The following is a 19,639-nucleotide window of genomic DNA, read 5'->3' on the forward strand; positions in this document are numbered from 1 at the left end:
AGATACAATGGTACATTCATTCATAATTATGTTTACATAAAAACACTGTAAGTCATCCACTGTCAGTTATAATTGTGGTAACTTCAGGAACTTACTTATTTTAAAACGCAACTGTTACCCAATCATAGCAGAATACAAGTCTTGAATAGTCTTCAATATAGCACGCCCATCAAAATGAAGTGTTTGAAAGAGAATGTCAAAAACAGGATGTAAAATAGTTCTTTAATTAAAATGTTTTTTAATGTAAAAATCTGCAGTTATGACCCCTAAAATACTTTACATTGAAATCATTGGTTGTCTTTTGTCTCAATATCAGAATTAAGTAAACATGGTAATTTTGAATAATATTTGACTACCTTTATTTTGGGACATTGGCAGGTGTGGTTTCTTTAGCTCTTCATTTTTCTTAGCATTTTTTTACATAATGGAAAGAAAATTAAGTTGTATTATTAATATTATTGTTACAAGTTATAATTTTTATACTATTTTATATTTTGTATATTATTATATCAAGTTTTATATTATATTATGTATTTATTATTATTATTACAAGCTATCATTTGTATTTTATTACATAATTATAATATTTCATTATTGTTATTATTAGTATTAGAATAAAAATTGTATAAGTTATAACCTAGTGGTACTGCATAACAGTATGGCAGAAGCAAGGTGTTTCATGTTGACTTTAAGAGAATGTTTAGTTTCAGAGTGGATAGAAGGTGGTGGAGAACTATAACGTCCATTGTTTTTACCTTCCCCTCTGAGACCCACACAGCGTGGGTCTGCTGGTCTCGTATGGTCTCCTTCAAACTGCCGTACCAGGCGTCATTAGCCGAGTTCAGATCGATAACAGCTAACAGCCCGATGGGGGAGGGAGAGAGAGGGGAAATCAAAACATTTCGATTTGGGTCAACTGTTCTCTAGGTTCAACTTGATCTATTTATCTCACTGTGTTTCCATCAGCTGCTTTCAATCATTTGGTGATTTTCAAACTGGAATCTCTGTCAAAGTCAGTTTTCATTGATATGTGCCAATCACAATATTTGATAGCTACTGTTTACTGCACTTCCCCTGAATTCAGTGTTTAAAGGGATAGTACACCAAAATGTTAAAATACCCCATTATTTACTTTATGATGGCAGTGAATGGCAGCCCAAATGAAGACACTCTGAAGCGAATCAATGGGTTTTATATAGGAAAAAATATTTTAAAATGTATAAAGTAAAATATCTAGCTTCTGACGACCACCTTCCGTATTCAATTTGCGGAAAAAAAACAAAGTATGACCTCAGATGTAGATGCCGCTTTCTTCGCAAGTTGAATACGGAAGGCGGTCTGGCGGAGGCTAGATATTTTACTTTATAAAGTTTTAAATATGGATATTTTTCTTCACTTCATAAGGCCTTTATTAACCCCCCAGAGCCGTGTGGAGTACTTTTATAAGTGATGGATTATAGTTTATAAATAAACAAAATTATATCGCCTTAAATTCGCTTCACAATGCCACAACACAAACAAAATGCTAAAGAAAATCTTCTCTTTTAATTTAAATAAATAATAAAATAATGTACATTTCTGCAAAATGACCTTTTATAGAAAAAGGCATACAGGTTTGAAATAACATAAGGGTTAGAAAATACTGACAAATTTTTTATATGAGGTGTCTGGACCCCCAGGACTGACCGGTAAACAGGTGTGAACAGGTTTTCCTGAGCTTCAGAGCCTGATCGTAGAGTTTGCGGGCACTGCGGTTAGAGCTGGGGATGACTCTCTGTCTCATCGCCTTCACCCCGTGTTTGCTATCTGGGCTGAAGAAGATGACTATGGGGTACCACTGCGTGTAGTTCAGGGTATCTACAGCTTTAGGGGTGACATCCAGGAGAGCATGCTTGTCCTGCATCAATGACAAAATGGGTCAATGTAGGTAAAGTGTACAGTACAAGGCTTAAAGTTATATTCATATAAATGACTGACGGAAAAAAATAAAGCAGCTTTTGCATACACACTTACCTGTTCGATGATCTGTCGAATAGTGTTGAGACGAACCACCCCAGAGGATTTTTCTGCCCCTGCGTCTTTGGGTTCGGTTTCTGATGTGCCATTGGACAAAAACAACAAGCATAATCAAACTACAAATGCTTAGTCAATATGAACAATGCATCAAATTACTTTTTATTTAATGGAAGCTATTATTCATTAATGCATACAAATATTATTTTTGTGAAAAGCGGGTATACAAGAATAAGCATAGAATGTTTAAAGAAAAAAGACATTTGCGCAACACAAACTAAATTTAACTTAGGCTGAAAATAAATCAAACTTTTAATTTTAAAGTTTAAAAGAATGCAAACTTCATTTGAATTAATAGAACTGTATTATTTATATTATGATACTTATTTATTTCTATATTTCATTTTTATATTTAACATTAAATGTGTTGTTTTATATTTAAATTTAGATGTGTTGTCATTTAAATTAACAATTTATTATTATTCCAAATAGAAGTTCAAAGCATGAAAGCGTGAAAAGGTCTGAAATAATTTGCATGCTTAAAATCTAGTGTGACAATCCCATTATTTGTGGTATTGCAGAGAAAGGCATGAACTCACTGGCAATAACAAACTCATTTGGAAGCTCTGCTTCCAGTTTTTCGCTGGCAGCATCAGCGATTGGTCCAAACAGAACCACCGGCCTTCGGAATCCCGCTATGGGAGGAACACAAGGTTTACAACAAGAATTTCACAGCTGAGCTAATCTGTTTTAGTCTGACTAAAATACAGAATGGTTTCTGCTAATGGTAATAAACACTCTGTTAGCTATGTAAACACGGTTCAGAGAGGATTAAAGAGAAGAGTCTTGACTGATGATTCAAAACAGCCTTTTTCAAATTTTTGACTATGGCTTTTGCTACATAAATCATGATTGGGTAATTTTTCTTGAACACTCTGTGGGGAGCAATCTCTCTCAGTGATGAGCCCATTTTTCAAACGCATTAAAAATTTCTCAGCTGCAGAAAATGTCATTAGCGGTATTAGGCCGGTCCGCTCAGAGATTTGACTAATGTTGTGTGTAAGAAGTCATTGTGTTCTTTAGAAAGCTTATTGTGTAAACAATACAGGTACCATGCTAGGTAAATTACGATGTTTGTCATTCGTTGCATCAGTCCATGGTTATTTATTTTCTCTATACTTTCTCCTTTACTGGCTACATTCCGATTTACAAGATCCCTATGCAGTGTTCACTTCAAATTATTATTTATAATATTGTTATTTTTTAATTGACTTGGTTGTTCATTTAAAATATATATATATATATTTTGAATAAACTTAGAATATTACACACACACACACACACACACACACACACACACACACACACACACACACACACACACACACACACACACACACACACACACACACACACACACACACACACACACACACACACACACACACACACATACACACACACACACACACAATATAGATATATTGTATATCATTTTATAGTATTAAAAATAAATATTATTATTTATATTTACATAATGTATATTACACATGCATGGAAACATAAACATGCGCACCTTCTCTCAGCACCACCCTCTCATAAGCAGGGAATCGCGTGGCGACGGCAGCAGAACTTTCCTCTCGGCTCTTCCGCAGGTCTTTCTTCTTGGCCGCCCTCTGACCACGTAGTCTCCAGAAGTCTGCTCTGTCACTTCCTGAGCCCTTATGTGTGTTCTGGACGTTTGCCATCTGCTCCGCTCTGATCGACACAGGAGCAAGGGTTGTGAGTAGAAAAAGAGCGAGATGGATCATTATAGAGCAATGATTTGTGAAAGCAAAGTCTGATATGTGGTTTTGTCCTACATACAAAGAAAAATATTTACGCTATTTCCGGGTTAAAGGCTTAAACACCATCTAGTTTAGACATATTTTGACATTTACAGCTTTTAATCTCAGGCAAAGACTGTCCATCCTTTTCTGTTCTCACCTGCTCTTGTTGGGAATGATGCCCTTCTCCAGCAGCTGGTTGTCTTTGCCCAAGCGGATGGACAGCCAGTTTCCCAGCTTGCCGTCGTATAAGGTATCCACTACCTTTAGGATTTCTCCCCGGGAGAAGGCCAGACACTGAGGAAGCTCCTTCTCATACTCAAAATGGGTCCGGATGAAAAACGAGTCCCCTCGACCAGATACCAAGATGTCTTCGTAAACTAGGACACAATAAAGAGACATAAACTAAAGGTGTAGTTTGATGACATCAAGTTTGAGCGCAGCATCTTAAGACATGAGGACTGGAAAATAATCGTGATAGGACTCGGGCAGAAATCATGTTCATGGATACGGTTATTAACGTTACTGTAGTATGAAGCAGAGCAGGACCGAGTGTTGTGGAGCTGATATGACGCAATTGACAGGCGACTTTTTAGAAGTCTCAGCTCATTGGTTAAAATAGCAATTTTCTCACAATTTACAAATAGTTGGAAACATTTGGGATATTGTAAGTACTCAACTGAACAAAATATATAACACTGGCCTAGTGGTTTTTGGATATTTTACTGCAAAAATACTACATAGTGCACCTTTAATCGCATGAATTGCACAAAAAGTGCATTTAATTTCTATATGCATCAGAAGATGGGGCCTAATACAAATAAACGGATACAAAAAAAGAACATAAATAAATAAAAAATAAATAATTACAATAAGAAATCTAAAGTTGGTGTAAAAAAACGAATAGAAAAATAATATACAAATAAATAGATAAAAATATCTAGATATATAGATATATAATGATAAAAAATAAATAGATAAACAAAGTATAAATAGATATAATAATTATAAATAGATACAAATTTATAAAATTATAATAAAATAAACCCTTATTAAAAGGTTATATAAAAATATAAAATGTACATAGAGCAAAAAATTAACAAATAAACAAATAAATAAACAAACAAAACAAAATATAGTTATAGAGAGTAGAAATATAGAGAGTTATTTTCAGTCTACCAATCTCTCAACCTCTCCAAACTAATGCTGTAAATGAAGTATGTTGTCCTTTGTGAATTTTAAATGGGTTAGTGTCATGGGATTAAATGAGACACAGTGTCATTAAAGGATAAAATTTACAGCGGTCAGATTTCCTCTAGTGGTGCAGCCACCCTCTTGATTAAAGCTCTGACACCACATCTGTCTCGACTCAGACCAAATGAGATTCAACCCCTGACAGTGCCAGTCCTCGCTTTCCCATGAGACATCCACACCGAGGAGAGACGGACTGAGAGAAATAGATACGGAGACAGGGAGTGAATGCGATGCAAGGATGGCATGACAGCAGAAAGAGAGAGAGAGAGAGCGGTGTCAGATCCAACAGTAGGGGTCACTGCTGACATCCTGCCCGTCTTGACATGGGGTTAGGAACTTGTTTTTGGTTGGACTTTTTTCTGAAACTTTCTCTACAAGGATTAACCAATAAACATTCAGCACCGGGGCTCATTTACTTCCTCACATAATAGGCATGAGAAAGCACTGCTCACAAACATGAAAATCAAGATTTTTGCATGTTTGTACACGTGTGCGCATGACCACACTTGACACGGCAGTCCCTGGAAGAGACAAAACTGGCTACGACTGGTTTTGTACTGATGAGCAACAAGCCGAGGCCTCTCGACAGGCTCTGTGTGTATAGGGGGAAGGGAAGGATGAAGAAAGAGCACTTCAGGGCCTGTTCGCACATACAGAAATGTATTAACGGTTGCTAGTCCTACTGTGGGATGTGGGATAATAGTGCCAAAAAAGCACTATTATTATAGTATTATTTAAAGGTGGAGTAAATAAATAAATAAATAAATAGGATTAGAACTGAACAAGCACCCCCAGTTTTAAACTGAAATAATTTTAGTTGAAGCACTAAAATTATTAATATTAATAATGAAAACTAAAACTGAAATGAAAATAAATGAAACCAAAATTGCAATATTAAAAAAAACCAACTAATAAAATGAGAAATGCACAAATTAAACTAAAATACAACTAAAATAACACTGCTGTGTGTTCGCTGAGGTGAAGCGAGGGCCGGTTTTGTGTGTTTAATGTGTGTGGTGTGAGCAAGGCTCTTGTTCTCTTGCTCTCTTGCTCTCACCCTCGGTTTTATTCTGTGCCAAAATGGTCACGACCTCACCCCGCGGGATCTCCAGCAGGAACAGCACGGCCTCCTCTCGCACAATGCCCCGAAAGTCGACGTTATTCACCTTTGGGGGAGAGACAGATAATACACATATGTGCACAAACAGATGAAAAAGAAATAAGGCATATGCAAATCAAATTCAAAGCACATTCTCTTCTCCTAAAGGGATCTTGGAAACCTGCACATGTATATAATGTTTACTTCAAGCTCTCTCTAATCCATCTAGGCTATTTCTGAAAACTACCATATAATAAACATAATAAGGTTAGCTAATCATAAGAGATGTCTTTTACATTCATAAGATTGAAAGATACAGTAATAAAGACAGCTTATTTTATTCCAAGGGTTGAAGAGAGCATGGAAAATGGTCATGAATAATTCAATTACAATTGTTTGTGATGCAAAAAACCTCAACTAACATTATAGGTGAACCTCAGAAAAACTAAACTAAAACTAAAAACTAAACTGAAAAATATATTTTCTTATATATATATATATCCCCAAATAGGACAATGTTATTATGAAATATGATGCTATTCTGAACTAATACATTTTGTGTGAGAAAAACATGATGGCACTAAAATGATCAGAACATTAGCATGTCATTTCAGCTGATGTCAACAGAATTGTAGTTTTCATACCTTCATGATCTGATCCCCAACACGGAGACCTTCTTCCTCAGCCGGACTTCCCTCCTGCACTCCTGCTATGAATATTCCCACATCATTTCCTCCAGCCAACCTCAGTCCAACACTCTCTCCTTTCTGAAAGCTCACCATCACTGTGTTGGGCCTTAAAAAAAGAAGAAGAAAAAAGAGCACGAGTTAGGTATTTGCTAACATCTTGTCTGTAATAAGAGTTTTCCTGTGAAATCAAGAAAAAAATATTGAAATGTAATACTCTTAAAGTAAAATATCCGTATTTAACACGCTATTAAGTAAAATATCTAGCTCCCGCCAGACCGCCTTCTGTATTCAACTTACAAAAAAAGCATAACTGGCTCGATGTATTAGTCTTTACACAGGCGTTACACTTTCTTTGTAAATTAAATACAGAAGGCCATCTGGCGGAAGCTAGATATTTTACTTTATAATGTGTTAAATACGTCTATTTTTCTTACACAAACACATCGATTCACTTCAGAAGGCCTTTATTAACCCCCCGGAGCTGTGTGGAGTACGTTTATAATGGATGGTTGCCCTATTTTAGGCTTCAAATTTAGGGCTGCCATTCACTGCCAGTATAATGCTTAGATGAGCCAGGACATTTTTTAATACAAATCTGATTGTATTCGTCTGAAAGAAGAATGTCATATACACTAGGATGGCTTGAGGGTGAGTAAATCATGGACTAATTAAAATTTTTGGGTGAACTAACCCTTTTATATCGGAAATGCAATAGGAACCCCAAAGACTCCCAAATAGGATGTTTGCAGAAAAGCTTAGAGGCTTAAAAATGGTCCAATTTCTATTAATTCTTTCCAAACACACCAAGAACCAAATGCACTGTCATGTCTTGTTTCCCCCTGCTCTCCACCTGAAAGCACCTCTCTCATCCTGTGCTCAGGTAAAAACCAACTCTGGTCTCTAGTCTTAAAGCAAAGCGGCTCTGTAAGCAAGTGCAGGACACAAAAATAACCTCTCCCAGTGGATAAGAGCAGCAGCAGACTGCCTCTTCCTCATGAATATGGAGGAGCTGACGGAGAGAATGATTAAAAGAGAGAGAGAGAGAGATTGCTACGGTATCCACTCCATGTATGAGGCTGTGATGCAGATGACCCCCCATCTCGGTTTCATTTTCTGTGCTTTGTCTTCCTGTCCATTCTTCCACCAGTCTGAGAGTTTAAACGGATAATTCACCTCAAAATTAAAGAGTCCATATTATCCCGTTATAAAGTCTTGAATTTGTGTATTTTACATTGTTGCGCAACTCTCTCATCTCAGTATGTCAGTAACACTCTGTTTAGTTCCTCTATCTTTTCCTACATTTATACTGTTATCCAAATCCGATTATTTGTGTATCTTATTGGAATCGGATCTAAAATTATTGATGTCCACATTGTGCATCACAACTGTTCAGATCTGATTTGAGTGTTAATGCCACTCTTTCGTTTGTTTTGGAACAGCGGTCTGTATAATGTGTAGGGCTGTGCGATTAATCTAAATTGAGTTTTGATTTTGGCTTCCAACGATTATGAAAATATGTTAATATAAATTAAGTGATTATTGTGCCTCATTCCGTTCCTTTCATTTAAAGCAGTGCACTTTCACTCCTCAGAGCCCAATATTAACATCCAAATCAGTAAAATGTAACGTGACTTTTGTCAAATAGGATATACATGATATTAAAAAGAGTTAGTAAAAGCGACATACTACAGAACTTTCCACAGGCGGCTTTCTGTGTGCCCTCTCTGAGATGGAACGGAACCCAGACAAGCAAACTGAATGTTGAAATTTAGGTGCACACCTAAATTGTCACGCCCCCACAAAAAATGGTCAAAATGCTGGGCATGCCAATTATTCACAAAAGCCCAGTCAGTTATGCCTTAAGTAATCATAAACGTAAAACGTAAATTAGAATGTCTATCAGTATATTGGATCCATGCATTCGATCTTAAAGTGACAGTGGCTTAATTTACTGTACCTGCTGCCGTCTGTGTCATTAATGGCAAGATCAAAAGACAAAGAGAAAATCACTCACTGCTCCTGGCTAAATCACTTTTTTAGCTTCAATAAGAATCAAAGCAATATTAATTCTTACAGTGAAGACTATGCTGTGTTTTATTTTTAAATTTGATTATTTCATTTCTGTAGTAGGCGGTTTGCACTGCAACCTTATTTCCAGCAAACTATACGTCATATATATTGCTACTGTTAAATAAATGTCTCATCTAAGTTTTTGGTCATATGCCCCACTCATAATTTTGTTAAATAATAGTGATTACAATATTGATGATTTTTGCCATAATCGAGCAGCCCTACTAATGTGTGTGTGTGAGTGTGTGTGTGTGTAAGATTCCAGCTCTGTCTGCAGATCTAAACTCAGCCCTCAGTGAGTCCTCAGGTTTATAGCTAGTGAATAATATCTTAGTTCAGTGAATAAGATCATGCGTGAGGAGAGTTGACCCTGCAGGTTATTCACAGCATCCACTCACCCGTAAATGGCCTCATCCTCTGGGCTCGGTCTCAGCAGGATCTTGGGTGTTGTCTTTAATGCTGCTGCACATTGAAAAAAAAGAGTTTAGCATCAGTTTAATTCTCAAACAACTGCAAGCAGACAAAATCCACATTTAAATCATAAATAGACTACTGTTCAAAAGTTTGTGGTGAGTAAAATGTTTGTTTTGAAAGAAATTAATAATTGTATTCAGCATGCATGCATTAAATTGATCAAAAGTGACAGTAAATATATTTAACATGTTACAAAATATTTCTATTTCAGATAATTGATCATTAATATTCATCAAAGAATCCTGAAAAATATGTATTGGTTTCTACAAAAATATTGAGCAGCACAATTGATCTTAACATTGATAATAAAAAGAAATGCAGCAAAACAGCATATTAAAATTACTTATAAAAGATTATGTGACACTAAAGACATAATGATGTCTTTAGTAATGATGGAGTAATGATGCTGAAAATTAAGCTTTGCATCACAGAAATAAATTACATTTTAAAATATATTAAAATAGAGAAATAAATAACTTTAATAAAATAAATTTCACTCTATTTCTGATCAAGTAAATGCCATCTTGGTGAGCATAAGAGACTTCTTCCAAAAACCTTACTGAACCCAAACTTTTAAACAAACTATACATTTTGCATACGTTATTTAAAAAATAAAGCAAAATAAATAAATTAAATTCTTATGACAATGAAAATATGTAACCACTTTTTTCTTTACATACTAGTGATAGTTTTACTGACAAATTGAGTTACCCTAAATACACTTCTGATGGTAAATGTCCCACTGAGGTTAAACTCAGAAGTCATGACAGATGTTTTCCTTAGAATGAGTTTTGGTGATTTTGAATCACTAACTTCAGTGAGGGTCAAACCCTATTTTTTAGCCTACTGTATGTAATGTTGCAGTTTCTAATAACATTTCTGATTTGTCTGGTTTTATTTAGTCAGCAAAGCCAATTATACTCTAATTTGGCAATTGAATATTGTCGACTATCAAACTATGAGGGATATACAGAGAATCATGTTCCTACGTGGTGGCTCTACTTCCTGTGGTTCTGCTCTCTCCTCCTGGGCTGGAAGCGGCTCCTCTGGAGTTTTGTAAGGAGAGGATGTTACAATAGGCTTTGCAAGTCTGCTCTGGGGGTCCTCCCTAAAAAAATCCCACAATAGATTAACTGCAGATTGGATCTGACAGTTTCAGACATATACATATTCCACTAAGAGATTGCTCCTGAATCTCTTGAGCTAACAAATTACTTTTTGTGAAATATTCTGACTGAACGGTGCATTTTATGTCTTTAAAATAAGTGTTATACGTCTAACCAAGTTGAAGCTGATATCACAAAAATTGAGGTTCTACATAAAAAATGTTACAAATTAACTGTTACACAATTTTCTTCTTTTGGTGAACTATCCCTTTAAATGTACAAATACTTTTTGGAGATACTGTACCATCCGTCCCTAATGTCAACTATTTCGCCAAAAGTTCCACAAGGTTTAGGAGTGTGTTTACAGGAATTTTTGCCAATTCTTCTAGAAGTGCTTTTGTGAGGTCAGGCACTGATGTGCAGTCTCTGCTCTTATTCATCCCAAAGGTGTACTGTCGGGTTGAGGTCAGGACTGTGCTGGCCAGGCAAATTCCTCCACACCAAACTCACTCATCTATGTCTTTATGGACCTTGCTTTGTGCACTGGTGCACAATCATGTTGGAACAGGAAGGGGCCATTCCCAAACTGTTCCCACAAAGTTTGGAGCAAGAAATTGTCCAAAATGTCTTGGCATGCTGTAGCATTAAGAGATCCTTTCACTGGAACTAAGGAGCCAATCCCAACCCCTGAAAAACAACCCCATATCACAACCCCCCCTCCACCAAACTTTACACTTGGCACAATGCAGTCAGGCAAGTACCGTTCTCCTGGCAAATGCCAAACCCAGACTTGTCCATCTGATTGCCAGAGAAGCCATTCTAGAGCTGATCTTAAAGCTGTGCGCACCTGGCATTCTCTCGCGCTGCATCATTTGAAGAATGTGAGGAGAGGTCAGATTGACGTGACCTTTGGTCATCTTGAGGTGAGTAGGAATGGTACGACTCCATCTCAGAAATATCTGAAAGATACAAAAATCTACATTGAGAAGCAAAGGACTTTCCTTCTATTAGTTCTGGACAGAAAAAGACGAGGCCCAGAGTAGACAGAATTAAATGGACCCACAACCACAGAGAACGGACCACCATGTTACTGTCGACTTGGTGTTAATTTGCCAAGATCTGCCCCGTTATAACATCCATTTCTGTTTATATAGAGTACACTGTGATTTTGACCACAGGATATCCATGCCTTTTTGACCCAAATCATGTTGATTTACAATGCCTACATGACTCAAATGCCCAGAATTTCATGAAGCTGTCATGAAGAAACTAATAGCAGTGTTATACAGAGGCAGAAGGTGTGTCGGACAGGTGTGATTAATCTTTATGAACAGAACACCTTGATAAAGGTAGAGAAAAAAGAAAGACAGGAAGTGACATCTACTGCAACTGCCTTGAAAAGCAGAGATGTGTGCAAAGCAGCTAGTAATTGCATACATTTAAGATACTTTGATAGTTAAACGGAACAGTTCACCCAAAAAATTAAACATAAATATGGAAATTCTGTCATTTACTCAACCTCATGTCACCCCAAACCTGTATGAGTGCCTTTCTTTAGTGTAAATTTTTTTGTTTCATACGGATGATTCACGGATTAATTTCTGAACAGTTAATTTAAAACAACTGAGAACCTGATCTGTCTGATTAGTGAATGAATCACGCAGCACAATACTATTTCAATCAGTTCATTTTGAAAAAAATCAGTTCAAAAGAGTGACTTACTCATGAATCCGATGGATTTGGTAGTTAAGTTAAGCTCAGTTGAGTCAATGATTAATTTACATGAATTCTCAAATTAACAGATTATCATTAAATAAAAATGTAAGTCTTAGTCTGAATCTTATGGACAATGTTTTTTTATTATAGGATAATGTTCATTGAAACCATCTGACCAAATCGTCTAAAAATATATATTTTTTGGCGACACAAAAGAAAGAATGTCTCATGGGTTTTGTATTGACATGAGGGTGAACTATTCCTTTAATTTCTCATTTTAGAGCTCTACTTTGTCCAGGGAAGTTAAGAATTATTTGATAACAAGTAAAACCAACAAGATGCAGAGCAAGGAAAATGAAGCATCGCCCTGAAAGAGAAAGCAGGACAGAAGTAGTGACGGTCGGGGAGGAAGAAAAGAGTTACTGTGTGGTCAGCTGGTGATCTAAGTGCATGTCCAGCGCATTAAGAGAACTCCTGCTCTTCCGAGCACCGCTGGTGGGCGGTACGCCATGCCTGTCCTGCAAATCTACAACACACTCCATCCATAACAGAGCAAAAGGACACTGCCGCCCACCTGCTTCAGAGCTCAGGGGGGTTAATGCTTAGAGCTAATAGAGTAAACACACACACAAATATGCTCCCAGAACTGGCTGAAGATACAGTATAATGCACAAAATGTATTTTTGACTCAGGAAGGGCAGAAATCTGCAAATGATACAGATGTTTGATACTACAGTGGGGTCGAAAAGTCTGAGACCACAATGAAATCTGGAATTAAAAACGTTATTTAAACATGAAATAAACAGAATGTTAAAGGGTTTTTAAAAAATGAAAAAGACCAACAAATTTTTTTTTTTTTAAATAATAAGTATAATTTTATATATATATATATATATATATATATATATATATATATATATATATATATATATATATATATATATATAAATCTAACCATAAATAAGACAAATGTTAAACAGATAAATTGTTTGTCTTATGAGCTAACAAACTAACTTTGAGCTAAAACGCTACTTTTTGTGAAATTAAAAGTTTCATCCTCTTTTATGTTTACAAAAACATTGATTAAAGAAGAAAGTGATCTGTTTTTATGTTTGTTTTTATAACAGATTTAAAATTCTCCTAAAAAAAAGCTCTCATCATGTTGCTAAATTTAGCAGGATCCCAATATTTTATTAATTTATTCAGAACAAGCTAAAAAAAATTCTCTAATTGTTCTGTACTTGAGGGGTTTTCATTTAATTCGATGGGCTATCGGTCAGATTATTTACGGATTATTAGGCAGCATGTAAACACAGGTTCTGGAGAACATCAGGGAGGATCAGGGAGCTGGTGTTTTCCAGGCTGTGGGGGAGAGAGGAGTGTTTCCATCTGTTGGGTGGGGATGAAATTACAGTCTGTACCTTACGAGGGGGAGGACAAACCACAGAGACAGCTGCTGTACACTCCCTGACTACAACCCAAAACAGCACGGACAAGACTTGATTTAGTCCGCAGCGCTACTGTAAAACACATGCAGAGTAACAGAAAGAATGACAGATATACATAGATGGAAGGGTTAGACTCTAGGGCAGGGAAATATTGCATTAAAAAAGGATCATCTGATGATATTTGATATTGCAATATTAGTTTATTTATTCTGGGGGAAAAAAATTATATATGTGTGTTTATAAAAGAGTAACACTTTACAACAAGGTATGTGTGTTTATGTATATGTATGTCGCTATATATACACACACACTTAACTAATATTTAGTAGTATTTATCATATATTTAATATAAAATATATAGTATACAATACAAAAATATACAGATTGTATTTAAGAAATAATAATAATAGTAAAAACGCATTAAAAACATTATACATTATTTTTTAACATAACACCTAATTTGATTTCACCTGTAAAATAGTAGTGATATATTAAGGATATTCTTTATATCGCCCAGATCTGCTAGTGATTGAGAATAAACAAATGGCACTTTCACTGTTCTTAAAAACAGTGTTAAAAGACAACATGAAATAAAAACTGAACTATTGTAACATGTCCCTGGTCTTATTTTATTTCCTTAAAAGAAAAAGAAAAAAATCTTAAGCAAGCTTTTCTTTTTCTTTTTTTAATGTAATACCTTCCTCCACCATAACAATTCATCTGAATCCCACAGCACACAGTCGAGACACAACCTACATTAATTTCCCATTGAATATACCATTTTACATAGAAATATGCTGCATTATGAAAGTAAAAAGTGTAGTGAATTCAGTTGCCGTCATGTTGTCTTTAAACACAATTACCTAAATTTACATATAACAATGAAACATGCAGGAAAGTCATCCAATTGCACAAAACGAATTGAAGATAAAGACACAGGGGACAGTGCTGATTTACGACAGTAAGCCTTGAGTGTCACGATTCAACGTATTCAAGCATGCTACACTACAAAGTCACAGCTTCTTGAATACAATGAACAATAAAAATGAGGAAATAGCTGAAAGCCGGCTATCACATCACCTAATCAAAATGAAAAGTAGTGCACAATGGTGCGCAAGAGCTGATGAACTGTATAGGCTATATTTTTTTGGCAGGGTGTATATCACATCTCAATTTAACTCCTCCAACCGGCACGAAGCAATGTACACAATGCCTACGCTGACTTGTGATCCACTGCCGATGGATGCAAACATGAAATGGAAATGCATTTAGCGGTTCCGCCCTGCCCCACTAACAAAGCGGACACTTTTTCTGTACTGAAATTCACTTCCAGCTGCATTTAATACCTTGAGAATGGTAGATCTGTAAAAGCCATACGATATCCAGCTGTCCCACCCTAATAACAGCTGAAGAGTATGAAATAGCATCTGACAGAGTTTCTCCTCCATGATTGAATAAGTCACCACCACACAGACATAACATTGAGTAGACTTATTTATTGTTAAAGAAGGTATTAAAAAAGGAGGTTAGCATAAAACATAAGGGCACAGTGTGAAAGTTTTACAGGTTTGTTGAGGCACAGTCATGATTAAAGATTAAAGGCAACCAGACTTTATGTTGTGTCTCAGCAGTCCATCGGCTAAAAGTATGACATATCTGTATTATCTGTAAAAAGAGAACACAAAAATAGCATTTCTGTTGTAAGCAAGCTGTTTGTTTTCCTCAGGTAAGCGCATCTTTCTGGTGTTAAAATATTCATTGTGTCGGTGCATATGCATCTGCAACAAGATTATGATACCTGCTATTAGCATCCATATATGTCCAAACACAATTATTTTTATTTAAATCTATTTATTATAAAATAATTTAAATTGATAAGTGTGTATATATCTATATATCTATATACATAGTTAGTTTTACATAATACTGTATATGCATGTGTACTGTGTATAATTATTAAGTATATATAAATACACACACATGCATGTAAGTAATATTTATATGTAAACTATTTATATTTATATATAAGATAGTATGTACATGCAAATACTTTTTAAATCTTTCTACCACTCAACATTTTAAAAGTCATTCAAAAAAAAAATGTTTGTATGTGCTTTCTGGAATATAAAAAAAAGTGGTGCCTCTAACAAAAAGGCATATCTATCTTTTATTAGAAATGCAGGACTTCCTTTAACACAGTTGCTATATTGAGTTTTGCCTTTACTCCTATTAATTTTTCTACAAATGGTTTGTCTCCTATACTGTCTCTGATGTGCTCGTGGTCAGATCATCCGAAACGGATGTTAATAGCAGGTATAAACAGAGTCAGTAAATCTCACCCCTTTGCTAAAGAGAGACAGTCTGTATCTGACAATAAAGTCTTGTAATTTCTAAATGACTGTTCCTGTTAAATATACTGTACTATCAATCTATAACTATACAACCAGAGGAGGTTTTATAACCCGTGTCCAACTGCATTAACGGTGTATCACCTCTGTAGAGGATCAGTCTTATTAAATCCATGACATATAGTTGAAATTATGCCAGTGGATGATAACCCTGCTCCGACACAGACGGTGACAAATTGGGTTTTGTGCTTCGACACTCATTTCGAGTCTATTAATAGTGATTCGCATAATTAACTGTAATTTATTACAGCCTCAGCGCCTGGCAATGTGTACATGATATTACTAATCTGATTTATCAGAGCCAATTCATGCTATCTGCTTTTAATTAAAGTGTGGAGTTAGAGAGCAAACAGCCAGAGGGTGAGCACCACGGCTCAGGAACCGCTGTAATGGAGACTAGTCTATGGACAAATGCTGCGTGATAGAAGAAACTTACCGTCGGGCTCCGAGTCGCTGTCTGCCAGGGCAGGGATGCGCACCAGGACCTGCCGGTGATCTCTTTGGACCACCAGTTGCAGCTTGCCACGTGATTTCTCAATCAACTTGCCGGCGTCACTCAAAGAGAGGTTCTCGGTCACCGTTCCGTTGATCTGGAAAAAACAAAAGAGGCTACATTAATGGCTCAAGCATATATAATGTTACAGTGCTACAACTCTGATGTCAAAGGGCTTGAGTCACAGAGTTTAGAATGCTATTTTAGTGGAGGTGTGCAAACAGTCACCCCAACTATATATATATATATATATATATATATCAACATGGTTGATAAATTAGCAGATATTTTCCTAGGGGTGACCCCGAATAGTCGAACATTCGATGGATCGATATGCGGAGCCGGCATTCAGCACCTGTCCGCGGCGACTCAGGAAGTTGTTTAAAATCCTGCCGCGCCACAGAGTGCCATTTCAAGGTTTTATATTAAATTGATGTTATATTTCCCTCAAATCATCAATGTACATACTGATTTCACCATGTGCTACAAGATACACCCATCGCGCAGCTCTTCTGTCAGTAGTCAATTCAAAATTGAGCTTGTGCGTATATAATGTGCGCGTCAGGTGTGAGCTGAGCTGAGCGTCTGTCTGGTGTGCGACCCCCTTTAGGCATAATCGGCTTAAGAACGTGCATGTAATCTCACTCAAAGTGTTCTTTTCCTCTCTAGGCAGGTATTTTTTTTGGTTTATTAATCAAAATGTTCTTTTATATATTTGTGTGATGTTCTGTATTTCGATCGCAGGTTTTAAATTTTATTCACCACATTACCTTTTATTTAAACCTAAATAAGAAAGCCATTGTCATTTCTTCTGTCAGTTGGCAGGCAGTTTTGATCGCTTTATTAAAAGTTGTTGCTGTGTGCAGTGTGTAAAGGAAAATAAAAATAGTTTTACCCTCCTGCTGACTAGCTTCTTGCCCCTCCCAACCCATTCACACACACACACATAGATGATTTGATTATCAGTCCACTATAGAGAGATTCGACATGTGATAAATTCGGATTCGAATGTGTAAATCCTTAGTCGGGGACATCCCTAATACTGTCACTGTGTTTACTATCAATATCAATGTCAAATACAAGATTATATTCACATAATTCAATTATATTAGGTATTATGAACATATTTCTATTACATTTCATAATTTTTATTGTATATCCTATTATTATTACATTACAAAGATCAATATGTACTGTAAAATAATGAAAAGGGTATTTTAATCCATTTAATTTCAGTGTTATATTAGCCATCAGCAACCATGTGCTTTACAGTGTTTTTAGTATCATTCATTTATATACTATTACTAGCCTGGATGCCAGCTGAATTTAGCCCCGCCCACAACATTTTTGATTATTTTGGCACGGTTGGCTGCTAAAATTCGCACTGATGGGTCTATATATCACATAATAATCGCATCAACCCACGAACATTGAAAACAACCCGCGGAAAAAAATCCTGGTTCCTGGCTCGGTTGAAACACGCCTCATAATCACAGCCCAATGGAGCAGTTTCAGACTCATATTCCGACTAGAATTGAGTATGGCCACGTCAGGCTATGCTATTACAGTATTTAAAAAAAAATAGCTTTTTATTTGACATTTTCAGCATTTGTAATTTTAGCTCAGGTTTTAGTATTTTTGTCATTTTTATTAGTCTTTTTTTATATTTTAACATAGCTTTAATTTATTTCCCAATTCATTTAATTTATTCATTTTTCTTATTTTTGTTTTAGATTTTTTAAGATAAAGGTTTTCATCTAATATTTATATTTAATATTTTATCAACTTTATTTCAATTAATAAAAATAATTTTTATTTAGTTATAGCTAACAATATCAACAATGGCGTATTAAACACAGAAAGCTACTGGGTTGTTTCAGCAATTTTTTGACAACTGTATAGCTTTAGGGCCAGATTTACTAACAGCTTGGGCCAGCGCAAACCCTCTTTTGAGAGCCAGGATTTACTAAAGACACATGGTGAAAAATTTGCGCTGAAAAGGCACGGACAGAGTTATTTTTGCGGCTGACCTTATTGCATATGGATTTGTAGGAGTTTCCCCTTCAGATACAACAATTATGGGAGGAGAGTATTTAAATGAATCATCCAAGGTGATTTACTAAGATTTGTGCTCATCAATTTACTAGTGTTTTGCGCAATTTTTTACCGGCCAAAAAAACCCAAAACAGTCTTAAACCAGACGCTAATTTGCGCTTCTCTTGGTTGATTTCATTGGTTATTATGAAAAGGATCCGTCTGTGTTCATTCATGTGTGTCGTCAGAAGATCACGTGCAGAGCTTTTTTTACAGAGCAATTTGCCCTGTTTAGTAAATCTGTCCCTTAATGTGTGAAAATGGCTGTTATGTAAAAAGTTTGATAGGAACCTTGAGAATGATGTCGCCCTCTTGGAGATTTCCATCTCTGGCAGCCAATCCAGTGCTGGTCATCTCTTTGATGAAGATCTGGCTTCCCAGCCGGAGGCCGTACTCTACGACCAAACAGAATGAAACATTGGTTCGGTGCAGCAACGCTAACATGAATCTAACAACCATGATGACCTTGACCCTTTTTAGTACTCCGCAATCCCTCCAGCTGTCAGTTTAGTGGCCCACTGAATGGCTTAAACACTACAGACAATCAAATGGAAACTGAAAATATGGAATATTGATCTGACGGGCAGATCCAGAGCTCTGAAAGCTCAACTAACAGCAAAATCTTTGGGTTCAAATATCGTTTCCAATCCGTAAATATCGTAATACTGAACAGCGCTATCCGCTTTACCCTTCTGGGCTGAGGGTCATGAGGGGCTGCTGAGGAAATCGGAAAAGACGGGTCGATTTATGTGAAGTCACAAGAATGCGTCTCCTCTGAAATCTCCTGACAGGGCCATCATAAATAAATCAGATTAAAATATCATCAAAATACAATGAGGACAAACCGTTTTAGGATGGATGTGTGGAGGTCTAAAGAAATGGGAGGATTACAATAGGACAGAGAGAGAGAGCCAGCTGCCTGTGCACATGTGTGAAGCTCAGATGGTCA

The 19,639-nt window shown here is 36.2% G+C and overlaps 1 protein-coding gene across 12 annotated transcripts in view; it reads right to left on the reverse strand.

The window, feature by feature from the left end:
* Positions 1 to 19,639, reverse strand: part of LOC137039084 (tight junction protein ZO-2-like) — a 105,581-nt gene that overhangs the window by 12,031 nt on the left and 73,911 nt on the right. For 9 of the 12 annotated variants that reach the window (XM_067414283.1, XM_067414286.1, XM_067414287.1 and 6 more), the window contains exons 6-18: positions 18,982 to 19,085; positions 16,540 to 16,693; positions 11,379 to 11,490; positions 10,415 to 10,533; positions 9,350 to 9,413; positions 6,837 to 6,987; positions 6,151 to 6,259; positions 4,000 to 4,219; positions 3,590 to 3,771; positions 2,612 to 2,708; positions 2,014 to 2,101; positions 1,687 to 1,897; positions 756 to 856 (exon numbers count right to left, since the gene is read on the reverse strand). In XM_067414283.1, the coding sequence (XP_067270384.1) occupies positions 756 to 856; positions 1,687 to 1,897; positions 2,014 to 2,101; positions 2,612 to 2,708; positions 3,590 to 3,771; positions 4,000 to 4,219; positions 6,151 to 6,259; positions 6,837 to 6,987; positions 9,350 to 9,413; positions 10,415 to 10,533; positions 11,379 to 11,490; positions 16,540 to 16,693; positions 18,982 to 19,085 (1,712 nt within the window). Of the gene's footprint in view, positions 1 to 755; positions 857 to 1,686; positions 1,898 to 2,013; positions 2,102 to 2,611; positions 2,709 to 3,589; positions 3,772 to 3,999; positions 4,220 to 6,150; positions 6,260 to 6,836; positions 6,988 to 9,349; positions 9,414 to 10,414; positions 10,534 to 11,378; positions 11,491 to 15,171; positions 15,361 to 16,539; positions 16,694 to 18,981; positions 19,086 to 19,639 lie in introns of those variants that run through there. The other 3 variants (XM_067414280.1, XM_067414284.1, XM_067414291.1) reach the window with 2 other exon arrangements.

The sequence above is a fragment of the Pseudorasbora parva genome, chromosome 13, assembly GCF_024679245.1.
Source record: "Pseudorasbora parva isolate DD20220531a chromosome 13, ASM2467924v1, whole genome shotgun sequence".
Classification (NCBI taxonomy): domain Eukaryota; kingdom Metazoa; phylum Chordata; class Actinopteri; order Cypriniformes; family Gobionidae; genus Pseudorasbora; species Pseudorasbora parva.